The sequence below is a fragment of the Eptatretus burgeri genome, chromosome 5 (genome assembly GCF_056783735.1).
Source record: "Eptatretus burgeri isolate ZD-2024b chromosome 5, Ebu_testis_v1, whole genome shotgun sequence".
NCBI classification, from domain to species: Eukaryota; Metazoa; Chordata; class Myxini; order Myxiniformes; family Myxinidae; genus Eptatretus; species Eptatretus burgeri.
This window is the reverse complement of record NC_140965.1, coordinates 14,391,516-14,404,366: the sequence shown is the minus strand read 5'-3', so window position 1 is coordinate 14,404,366 and position 12,851 is coordinate 14,391,516. Positions and strand designations below refer to the sequence as shown.

General features: G+C 48.1%; 1 protein-coding gene across 1 annotated transcript in view; it reads right to left on the bottom strand.

The window, feature by feature from the left end:
* Nucleotides 1-12,851, bottom strand: part of LOC147025887 (uncharacterized) — a 138,188-nt gene that overhangs the window by 53,332 nt on the left and 72,005 nt on the right. Inside the window, exon 4 of the mRNA XM_085883612.1 lies at nucleotides 4,928-5,051. Coding sequence (XP_085739738.1) covers nucleotides 4,928-5,051 — 124 coding nt within the window. The remainder of the gene's footprint in view (nucleotides 1-4,927; nucleotides 5,052-12,851) is intronic.

The window sequence follows — 12,851 nt, the reverse complement described above, 5'->3', positions numbered from 1 at the left end:
GACAATTAGTCATAAAGGTATTAATGTCAACACAGACAAATGAGAGGAACATCATGTTGATAACTGTGTACAATGTCATGTACTATAAACTCTAATATCGCAGTAGTTAAAGGAGAAGAAATGTGAACGATTTCTTTATGTGCCATGGCTTGCTCAGCAAACACTACTAGAACATTATGACTTTTCAATCACTTTATTCTTTTTAATGGATATCTGAAATTAGTTTAATTTATGACCCTGGTGTCGTCAGCTTAAATATATTCGAACGTATACGTCAATGACAAACTACTAATATTATATTGAAGGTGTTCAATGATATTGGCACCATTTAGATCAATCAAGCATGTCATTCAAAAGTGTGATGTCCGAGGTGCAGCGGAACATGGGAAGCAAGAGCGTCAGCAGTAACTCTGCTTTATTGCGCGTCCTGATGTACATTGCAGCCACCCCTAGCTGGCGAGTCATGATATACGAAAACCCAATCACGTGATACAGCACACTCCTCCCCTCGTAAAACGACAAGTCAAACGATGAAAGGACAATCATAACATGACCAACCGAACCCAATCACCATTCAAAATCCTCCAAGTACCGCGGCCGCATCCTGACCCGCTTCGGGCGGGCAGCCACGCCAGACGGCTCAGGCTCAGACGCCTCCCGGCTCGGTCGAGGTGACACCCTCGCCGGACTTGCACCATCCGCAATAACAATCGCCCCCGGCCGACCAGCCTGCCCGACGTCCTCGGGCGTCGGCACGACCGGCCCTGGCGAGCCCGCGGGCGTCGGCACGACCGGCCCTGGCGATCCGTCTGGCCACGGCGACATTACAGGTGGGGGTCCCACATCGCTCGGCACTGGGGGGGGCGATGCTGAACAGCGATCATGCATTTGGTCCACGTGCTGCCTCCACACCTCCCCACTATCAGTCCGCACCATGCAATTCGCCGGCCCCAGTACCACAGAGACCACAGCCGGCACCCATTTGGAACCGTGAAAATAATCGCGCACCATTACCCGCTGTCCCACATCAAAACCCCGCAGCAGTGTCGGGCGCCACACCGCCCCACTCACCGACCCTCCAGGTCGCAGCAAATCCAGCCTGGACCGCAATGCCCGTCCATAGAGACGAATAGCAGGAGAATCACCCATGACAGAATGAACCGCGTTCCTGTATTGGAGCAAAAAGACATCGACCACCGTCTGCACAGGTGCAACACCCCCCCCCCCCTGCGCAAAGCCCGCTTCAACATCTTAACAAACGACTCAACCTCCCCATTCGTCGCAGGATGGTACGGTGCGGACCTTAAATGCCGAATACCATTTTGACGCATAAACTCATCAAATACACCTGCAACGAACTGCGGACCGTTATCAGAGACCAGGATCTCAGGCAATCCTTTATTAGCAAAGACCGTCCGCAGCTTTTCTACTGTAATGTTTGCTGATGTATGCTGCATTACTATAACCTCCGGACATTTAGAGAATGCATCAATCACAATCAAAAACATTTTGCCATTAACCGGCCCCGCAAAATCCACATGGACCCTCTGCCAGGCCCTACCTGGGGTCGGCCATAGCCCCGAGGCTCGACGCGGGTTATCAGCATCTGTTTGACACGTGGTGCAACGTTTAACCAACTGCCCAATGTCTTTGTCCAACCCCGGCCACCACAACAGGCTACGAGCAAGATTCTTGGTCTTCACGATGCCAAGGTGACTGACATGCAGCTCTTCCAAACACCGCTGTCTGAACTTCGGGGGAATCACCGCCCTCATTCCCCACATAACGCACCGTTGGACCAACGACAGCTCCGAAGCGCGTGACGTGAAAGGCTGAAATGCCGGTGTTGAAGGTAGATCGCTCCAATTCCCCGTATAAATCGCCTGGACGACACGGGCGAGCACTGGATCATGAGCCAATTCCACCGCGACCTGTTTGGCCGTGATCGGCCCGCTTTGGACCTGGCCAAGTGCGAACACATTGACCCGGTCGGCCGACTCAGGCACAGCTGGGCCCTCCGCGTACGGCAAGCGTGAGAGCCCGTCACAGTCAACATGCTTCTCGGTGCTCCGGAACTGAATATCGTAATCGTAACCAGCAAGAAACAGACACCACCGCTGTATCCGTGCGGCCGCTATCACCGGCACCCCGCGTTCGGGTCTCAGGAAGAATTGCAGCGGTTTGTGATCCGTCTGCAAAGTGAAATGCCGCCCCAGCAGGTATTGATGAAACAACCTCCGCACGCCCCAGACGAGGCTGAGAGCCTCGCGCTCGATCTGAGCATATTCCCGCTCTGACGCGGACAGGGTCCGGGATGCAAAACAAACAGGCCGCTCGGAACCATCGTCCATCCTGTGGGAGAGCACTGCCCCGATGCCATATGCCGAGCTGTCGCATGCCAATAAGAGCGGATGCGCAGGCTCGTAGTGCACGATGACCGTATCCTCTGTGAGCAGCCGCTCGACACGGTCGAACGACGCCTGGTGTGCAGGCCCCCAGGCCCAGCGCTCGTCCTTCCTGAGCAACCGCATTAACGGCGCAAGCTGTGAGCTGAGCCCGCGCACGAACCTTTGGTAATACTGGGCCATACCAATGAACGAGCGCAGCTGCGTCCTGTCGCGAGGCGGTGGCATGCTCCATTCCGTTTCAGCACCGTGACAACCGGGGTGGCCCAATCTGAGTATGACACCCGTTCGATCACTCCACAGGCCTCCAGCCTATCCAGTTCACCCTTGACCTTGTCCCGCAGGGCATACGGCACCGGTCGTGGTTTACAAAAACGAGGCACCACCCCCTCCTTCAGGAAGAGCTTTGCCTGCACGCCCTAGAGTTTCCCAAGGTCGTCGCAAAACAAACCTTAATGTCTTTAAAGAACCTTCTCCAACTGATCCTCCCATACGGCTTGACACAGGTTGCACAAGGTGAACGGCGGCCCAGTCTAGCCTGATGCGGGCCAGCCAGTCTCGGCCGAGGAGAGACGGTCCCCTCCCCCGCACGATGTACACCCGAAGCGTGGCGACCTGGCCTTGATACCGCACAGACACGTCTGCCATCCCTACTGGCGTTATCTTCTCACGGGTGTACGTGAACAGTTTGAGGTCGGACCTGATAAGCTTCAGGCCGTTGAGTCTACACGCGGTCTGTTCGCCTATGATTGACACTGCTGCGCCCGTATCCACCTGGAACGTAATCGGCGTTTTGTTCACTTCGATTTCCACCGTCATCGGGCGTGCCGCCGCAGGGCCAATTGAAAACAGGCCCATCAACGGTTGCTCGTTCCGCCCCGGGTCGCTGAGGTCGCCTCGCAAATCGCCATCCATGACCTTAACGGTGGCAGACGCCCCACGGCACACACGCTTCAGATGACCCACCTTGTGACAATGTAAACACACGGTGTTTTTATACGGGCACACACGGCGCAGGTGTCGACCTCCGCATCCCAAACACGTCCGCGGGGTCACCTCGCCGCTCGTGCGGCCGCGCGGCGACGTCTGGCCCGCACCGAAGGTCGTGCATGCGTCCCGGGCCGCTCGCGACCCCGCGCGGGTCTCCGGGCCATCCGGCACGCTGTGGCCGGTGATGGCCCGAACATCTCCACGAGTCTGCTCGACCGCTGTGGCAGTGCTGACCGCCGAGTCGAATGTAATGGCTTCACCCTTCAGCCATAAAATCGCCGAAACCATCTTCGTGTCTTGTAAACCAGCAATAAAACGATCTCTGAGCCGAGCTGGACGCTCCTCTGCCGTAAACCTGCATGCCACGGAAGAATGCTTCACTCGCACCACGAAATCAGCGACGTGCTCCCCTGTACCTCTCGAGAGGCAATCGAACTGGTATCGAGCGAGCTGTAATGACTTCTCCGGCGCCACGTGCGCTTTCATCTTCTGCACAATGTCCCGAAACGACAGCCCGTCATCACGGGGCTTGTCCGGCGCCACCAAATCACTCAGCAGCCGATAATGCTCCGCCGACAGCGAGTCGAGCAAGATCGAATTCTGATTGCTCTCGTCGACCACATCATTCGCGTGGAAATAGCATCCCAATTGTTCCGAAAACAATCCGAAGTCGTCTCCGACGAAAACGGGCACCCGTCCGTGTGCCGTGACTCGTCGATCAACCATCCTCGTCAGCCACTGTGATGTCCGACGTGCAGCGGAACATGGGAAGCAAGAGCGTCAGCAGTAACTCCGCTTTATTGCGCATCCTGATGTACATTGCAGCCACCCCTAGCGGGCGAGTCATGATGTACGAAAACCCAATCACGTGATACAGCACAAAAAGTACAGCAAAATGTTAACAGATTGACAATGGCCATATTGGAATATGCAAATGAAGCTAATATATTTAAATTGTAATATAAGATGTATTATATGGGACCTCTTTTTTCAAAACACTAAAACAAATCATTTAAAATGTATCCAAAATTGTATCCAGAACGTGGTGACATAAAACCGGTCTCCCGAGAGGTTTGACGGCGGCCATCTTGGATTTATGCAAATGAAGGAGTTGTCAAATCATAACAAAAAGTTATTCCATTGGGTTCCTAATGTCTTCAAGCCCCGTTAAAACATTTTAGATTGTTTTAAAATCCCTTCTAGAAGCCGAGATATCTTAATTATAGTATATTCAATAGAACATTGGCGGCAATATTGGTTTTATGCAAATTAGAAAAAATGCCCAACGGTGACAGGGTGTGTCATCAAGCGGATTGTTAATATTTATGTTCTCAGTGACCCAAATCAATCAAAAAACATTGTATATACTCTACTTCCAGGAATACCCCTAAAATCCCATTTGGCTGCCAGACTACATATAGTGTTTCCTGCAGAATACTCATTGCTGTGAAGACTCGTGTCGATGGAAAAGATAAACAATGGATTTTCTCAAAAGTTGAAAAAAAAACTGCTGTTCAACATTAGAGCTTTACCTGATCATACTCCAGAGCTCCGGGATAGAGGGGCCAGCCAAGGTATAGCTCAGCGACGACACAGCCTAGTGACCACATGTCAATGGCTTCACAGTAAGGCAGCCCCAGGATGATCTCTGGAGCCCTGCCAACAGAAATGAGATCGGTGAAGAGAGCACAAATAGGTATTGTAAACTCGGAACTATGATCATGGCATTAAGATTCATCCCTTGGGCACATTTAGCATCATGAGGGAAGAATCATTTTGTAAGGACAGGTTAATTTCCCCAGAATTATGGACAGGAGAATTCCCCAATGATTGATGTATTTTATTAGGCCGTCCTCCTCGCAGTGGGAGACGAGTGTGTGTGTGTGTGTGTGTGTGTGTGTGTGTGTGTGTGTGTGTGTGTGTGTGTGTGTGTGTGTGTGTGTGTGTGTGTGTGTGTGTGTGTGTGTGTGTGTGTGTGTGTGTGTGTGTGTGTGTGTGTGTGTGTGTGTCGAGGCCATAATTTTTTTTAATCATTTGAGCTTTTGTCATTAAATTTTCAACCAACTTTATTACATGAATTTCGAAAAGAATAATAATGAATAATTGGATTAAAGTGTCAAAAGGCAAAGTCACAGCAAGTACAAATAGCCCTTATTGGCCCGTCCGCTGTGCAGCATGACATGGCCGTGTTTTGTAATCGTTTCCGTGTGTTTCTTTATTTATTTAGCATTTAAGCTTCAGTGTCTGTCCAAGCCATAACTTTTTACCATTTGAGCTTTTGTCATCAAATTAAAAAAAAAAAAAAAATAGAAGGGCACTCTTCGACATTGCGACGTTGACCGATATACCTCCACCCACATTTTTACATCATTATACATACTTGAACCAAGTTTGATTGAAATCCATTCAGCTGTTCTCAAGTACCACATTTTCACCTGACATGACCTTTGACCTCTTGATGCTAAAATAGAATCAGTTTATCTTTGCATCATAACATATACTTCTACCAAGTTTGCTCAACATGCCATCACCTGTTTATAAGTTAGCGCTGTAACAGAATTTTTACCTCATAGGACCTCTGACCTTTGACCTCTTGACCCCATTATCTAATCAGTTAATCTTTGCATCATTATACATACTTGTATCAATTTTGACTTAAATCCATTCAGCCATTCTTAAGTTATCGTGGTAACAAAAACATATCACGGACCGATGCACGAAGACGGATGGACGGGTGCATGGACAACCTGGAAACACAATGCTTCCAGTAACGGCGTCGGCGTCGGCATAAAAAGGGTGCATCATATCCTTTTCAAATTAGCATGAAACATGGGAATTTAATTTCACACAAATAATAGTCTAAGACGACAGGAGCATGAAGTGGAATACCTGAACGATTAAAACATGCCTGCATTGTTCCTGTTCCCATTCGTTGAGAAAGTAAATAAGGATAGAATGTTAAATCCACAATCTCTTCCCCCTTTCTTCCCGTTGTTGAAAACCTTAAGTAAAAACAGCAGTTAAGTAAACTAAATGATGAAAAAAAATAAATAGAAGGGCACTCTTCGACATCACGATGTCACCAGATATGCCTCTGCCCACATTATTATATTGTTGCGGTTGAGGAAATTCGCAAACCACCATTCAGGTCCCGTAGGTGAGATATCTCTGCAAGTACATGTGTAGTTAGCCCAAACCCGTTGTTTAGAGGGAATAAATGTGATTCATTCGGGCTGCGACCCTTTAAGATAGCCGTTTTTCTGTTCTATCTTTATTTTGAACAAACCACGTCTCAACCGCCATAACCATCAAACCACCACCAAAAACCCTCCACCACCCTCACCTCTCTCCTTCTACGGCCATTCCCGCACCACCTGTGAACACTGAGCGTTGGGCTGTCTTGGGCTCGTTCAAGATACGCACTGAGCCGCGAGTGCAAATAGCGGCCTTTCCGAGGGAGAATTCGGATCAAGAATGCTACACGCCCACTTCTGATCCGTCCAATCAGCAAGCGCGGAGCGGCTTGGCCCCGCCTCCAGGCGTGTCTGTGTGAAATCCATATATGCAAATTCTAGGATCAGGGAAGGTTCACGCCCACTTTTCCTCCGTCCAATTGGTGAGTGTGGCTCCGCCCCCGAGGTCATTCTGATCCGGAAATTTGCATATTGTTTCTCCTGCCAGCCTATAAAACAGCGAGCACCAGGCGAATCGTGGCAGAGTCAGTTTTGGTGGAAGTCAGTTTTTGGTTGGAGAGAAGAGTGTGGCAGCAGCAGAGTGTGGCAGAGAGTGGAGTCGGGTGGCGAAAGCATTGAGTTGGGTCTGCAGTCGGCTGAGGAGAGTTGTGGGAAGAGGCCAAGGAGCTCGGGTCCGAGGTGAGAAGGACGGCGGTCGGCGACGGGGTCGCGGTGGGAGATCGCTCGTCGCGGGACCCAAGCCAGCCAGTCATTCCCCCTCCCCCAGGGCATCAACAATTCCCCCTTTTCCCCCGCGCTGAGATAGTGCAACAAAGGGGGCCCCGTTCCTACCCCACTCCAAACGTCGTGCCAACGAAACCCGCCAAGGAGCACGGAGTCGGGGCACAGCCACGCGGCCACATCTGCGGCTCGTCCGCCAACGTGTCACGAGGACGCGGGTAGGACCCACCCGGTCTCGCGGACTTGGCCGCTCCTTCAGGTCCCGCGCACATATTGGCCTACAGGCCCATCTGCCCCTTGTCTATGAGGGTGGCTTCTTTCCTTTGCTTTTGAGTAAATGTGTGTTGGCGCCATCTGTAAAGTAGAACTGTATAAGTGTTGCCGTGTGTACGCGTAGTCGGTAGTAACTCTGCGTCAGTTTCTCTTGTTGTAACTGCTACAGGTGCATTTTGACTGTTTGGCTGTATATGTGTGCTTTCCGTGTGTCGCGTAATAAATGTGCATTGTGTGAACTGTTTTCCCGTTTCGTTTCATCTTTTCTTTATTGACCCTCCATCCTGCTTCACGTAAAGGCTTCGTCGTGGGCTTAATACGCCCGATAATTAATCGGAACCGTCGAGGCCGACGATAACTCCGCTCGGTTATCCCGATAGCACGGAATGGACCGCTTAAGCGGTTCTTGTCCAGAGTCGGCCTGCGGCGAGGTACGATCGCCCGGTCGACCATCCGCGCAGGTACTTAGGTAGATCGAATTTGGCGAGCAACCCTATCCTGTGCAGGTGGGCAATTGGCATGGTCGTGGTGGGGTTAAACCCCCACCCGTGACTAGCTCCTGGCGTTGTTCCGAGAGGGTCACGACAGAATTGTCCGCTCCGGTGGGCGAGGCGGCCGCAATTCGAGTCGAGCGGCCGATCGCACGCCGACGGGTGCGAATTCGCAACAATATCATACATACTTGTACCAAGTTTGATTTAAATCCCTGAACCCAGATTCAAAATATTAAATAATTCTGGCTCGGGTGTCTAACATGATGTCCGATCATGCTGAAATTTAAAACATGTATTCACCATGACTACTAGATCATAATTGTGAAGTTTCACGTCGATTGATGAAGCGGTTCAAGAGAAAATGTTTTAAAAAGATTTTTGTTCAATCCAATATGGCTGCCAGACCATCTGACCTATTAATTATTTGTGAAGACCCAGGAATCCCCAAGGCTTGGGGAACATGTGGGTGACGTTTCACCTCGATCTGTCAAGCCATTCTGAAGAAGACGATTTTTAAAGGTTTATTCTTCAAAAAAAAATCATAGCTGCCAAACCGTGACCTATGACATCACAGGTGGAGAACTTTTTGTTTCTCATGGATAGGCAATCAATCATACCTGTAAAGTTTTGTTTTGACCTCTTCAGCCGTTTCGAACAAGAAGATTTTTGAAGGTTTTTATGTTAGAAAAAAAAATGACCGATGAAGTCATCAAACCCCCCCCCCCCAATATAATTTAGCCCAAGATGACCCTTAAAAATTTTCATACTGATTGGATAAAGAGTTCGACGTATGCAATTATGACATCATAACGGAGACATCTACGACAATCATGACATCATCAAAGAAAAAAAAATCACTTTTTTCCCCTCATGGTGAGTACTTGATGTACCAAGTTTAATTTTTTTCCAAAGAGCGGTTTCGGAGATACAGAGGCCCAAAGTTTTTCCTTTTTTCCAACATGGCTGCCACACCACGTGACCGATGACATCAGTATTATCATTAAAACATTCTACATGAGTAGTCACACCGATGGTAAAAATTTGGTGTCAATTGGATAAGTGATTGCAGAGAAAAAAAATAGCTCCGCAAAGCGGGCGTAACCCCTCAGCCCATGCATTGTAAAAGGAAGCAGTGATATCACGATGATGCAGTCAGTTAGAGCACGTTGGACATCATATCGAAAATCAATCAATCAGACTTCAAGATGGCTACCGTGGTGGCGAGTGAAAATCGCAGCGCGCCCATTTTCGAAAGGAACCTTCCTCTACTCAACTCCAACACACACACTGCAAAAAATGCATTTAATCGGACAAGCCAAGCCGTTCTCGAAATTGACGAAAACCAATTTCAAGACGACTGCCGTGGTGGCCACACTGAAAATCGCAGCACGCCCATTTTCGAAAGGAAGCTTCCTCTACTCAACCTCAACATTCCCTGCAAAAATGGGTTTAATCGGACAAGGGGTTCTCCTCGAAATTGACGGAAACCAAAAGTTGACAGACGCCAGGACAACGCCTGTGATGATAAAACCCCTTTTTCAGCCCAATTCGGGCTGAGGGGTAAAAACAAGAAAATTAGCTTGGACGGACGTACGTATGGACGGACGTACAACCCGAAAACATAATGCCTCCAGTGACTTCGTCAGCTGAGGCATAAAAACACATACAACATCATTTATAATGAAATAATATACAACTGGAACTCCTTCTACAAAGACCTTCATAATGAAATGGGTTTTATGGTACTGGTCGAGGCGTTTAAGAAAAAAATTGTCTGATAGACAGACAGAAACAAACAGATGAAAAGTCACTCATAGAGTGACACTTGGCGAAATGGAACGGCACTCGGTATAACACACACCTCCACCAGGCTGAACAGTTTACATTTTGTATCCCATTGATAGGTCAGATCTGAATCCGGGACCTTAACCAAAATCGAATGGGCTTGTTCTTGTCACCTCACCAACTCATCCACCTTGTTTTTTCATAACTCGTCCACAACTTTTTGAGATATCGAGCTATATATCGTTTTTGGTCCTATATCTCTCAATCGTGAAGAATCAGTTTAAAAATTCTCAGATCCGGATCCGGATTCGGATCGTCACCAAAATTAAGCGTTGCTGTCCTTGGCCGATCAACAACACACAGAAAATTTCAGAACGATTGCTTAAAAACTACAGCCAAAAATTGTGCGACAAATAGACAAACAAACAAACAGACAGACAGACAAATGATACAGACCAACATACTTGGCAAAAAAAATTTCACCAAGTAACAAACAGAAGAATATTATAATACAAGAAGATTCACAATACAGTAATCAGTTTAACTCTTCTTTTGCATCTCAATTATAAATCCACTTTGATGGAGTAAATGACATTTCCTGCTATATCATAATCCATTTGACCTCACATCAAGAAAAGCTGCACTTGGACTCACCAATTACGAAAATGGAATTGTGATCTCATTCTCAAGTACAGTATTTAATCCATTTCAATGTGAACACAATAGTTTAAAAGTTATCCAAAATAGATACGACTCCTCCTTAATAAGAAACACCCTTCTAAATATTTCAGCACACATGTGGTTTATGGCATTATTACTATTAGGGAGTGAAACTGGAGTCAGACTGATAGGACCATCATCGATCAGCATTGCCAGCACTCACTCACTGTTCATCCGTATTCTGAAAGGATGAGACTATTGAGGGAACAGTCTGAAGAATGAACTGATAAACCACAGCATGGATTTGGAGAAGAGAGATAAGACTGGACTATTCAGATCCTAGTTGAGACCCATGTTTGGTTCTGGCTTGCCTAAATGCAGTAAACACAGACATTTTGACTTTCAAAATGGTCATCCATTCTGAGATGACAATTTACATGACTCCCTGTTTCAGAACAAAGAAGATTTGCAGAGCAAGTAATCCCAGTAGCTTGCTCTGGACATCCAAGGCGAAAGATATGTTTTAAAGGTCCCTGTGTACAAGTGCAGATCACAAGCCAGGACAATCAGCTCGAGGAAGATGCCCGTGAAGGCTTGGTAAGAGGTGAGAGAGACAGAGACAGAGACAGAGACAGATGTAGAGAGAGAGAGAGAGAGAGAGAGAGAGAGAGAGAGAGAGAGAGAGAGAGACAGATGTAGAGAGAGAGAGAGAGAGAGAGAGAGAGAGACAGATGTAGAGAGAGAGAGAGAGAGAGAGAGAGAGAGAGAGAGAGACAGATGTAGAGAGAGAGAGAGAGAGAGAGAGAGAGAGAGAGAGAGAGAGAGACAGATGTAGAGAGAGAAAGGGAGAGAGAGAGAGAGAGAGAGAGAGACAGATGTAGAGAGAGAGAGAGAGAGAGAGAGAGAGAGAGAGAGAGAGAGAGAGAGAGACAGATCACCAGAGAGAGAGAGAGAGAGAGAGAGAGAGAGAGAGAGAGAGAGACAGATGTAGAGAGAGAGACACAGAGAGAGAGAGAGAGACAGAGAGAGAGAGAGAGACAGATGTAAAGAGAGAGAGAGATAGAGAGAGAGAGAGATAGAGAGAGAGAGAGGTAGAGAGAGAGAGAGATAGAGAGAGAGAGAGAGAGAGAGAGAGAGGGAGAGAGAGAGAGACAGATGTAGAGAGAGAGAGAGAGAGAGAGAGAGATAGGGAGAGATAGGGAGAGAGATAGGGAGAGAGAGAGAGAGAGATAGGGAGAGAGAGAGAGAGAGATAGGGAGAGAGAGAGAGACAGATGTAGAGAGAGAGAGAGAGACAGATGTAGAGAGAGAGAGAGAGAGAGAGAGACAGATGTAGAGAGAGAGAGAGAGAGAGGGGGAGGAGAGAGAGAGAGAGAGACAGATGTAGAGAGAGAGAGAGAGAGAGTGAGAGAGAGAGAGAGACAGATGTAGAGAGAGAGAGAGAGAGAGTCATATGTATAGAGAGACAGATGTAGAGAGAGAGAGAGAGAGAGAGAGAGAGAGAGAGAGAGAGAGAGAGAGAGAGAGAGAGAGAGAGAGAGACAGATATGTAGAGAGAGAGACAGAGAGAGAGAGAGAGAGAGAGAGAGAGAGAGAGAGAGAGAGGGAGAGAGAGAGAGAGAGAGAGAGAGACAGATGTAGAGAGAGAGAGAGAGAGACAGATGTAGAGAGAGAGAGAGAGAGAGACAGATGTAGAGAGAGAGAGAGAGAGAGAGAGAGAGACAGATGTAGAGAGAGAGAGAGAGAGAGAGACAGATGTAGAGAGAGAGAGAGAGACAGATGTGTAAGAGAGAGAGACAGATGTAGAGAGAGACAGATGTAGAGAGAGAAGGAGAGAAGACAGATGTAGAGAGAGAGAGAGAGAGACAGATGTAGAGAGAGAGAGAGAGAGAGAGAGATGTAGAGAGAGAGAGAGAGAGAGAGAGAGATGTAGAGAGAGAGAGAGAGAGAGAGAGATGTAGAGAGAGAGAGAGAGAGAGAGAGAGAGAGGTAGAGAGAGAGAGAGAGAGAGAGAGAGATGCTATGTAGAGAGAGAGAGAGAGAGAGACAGATGTATAGAGAGAGAGAGAGAGAGATGTATGTAGAGAGAGAGAGAGAGAGAGAGAGAGAGAGAGAGAGATGTGAGAGAGAGAGAGAGAGAGAGAGAGAGAGAGAGAGAGAGAGATGTAGAGAGAGAGAGAGAGAGAGAGAGAGAGAGAGAGATGTAGAGAGAGAGAGAGAGAGAGAGAGATGTGAGAGAGAGAGATGTGAGAGAGAGAGAGAGAGAGAGAGAGAGAGAGATGTAGAGAGAGAGAGAGAGAGATGTAGAGAGAGAGAGAGAGAGAGAGATGT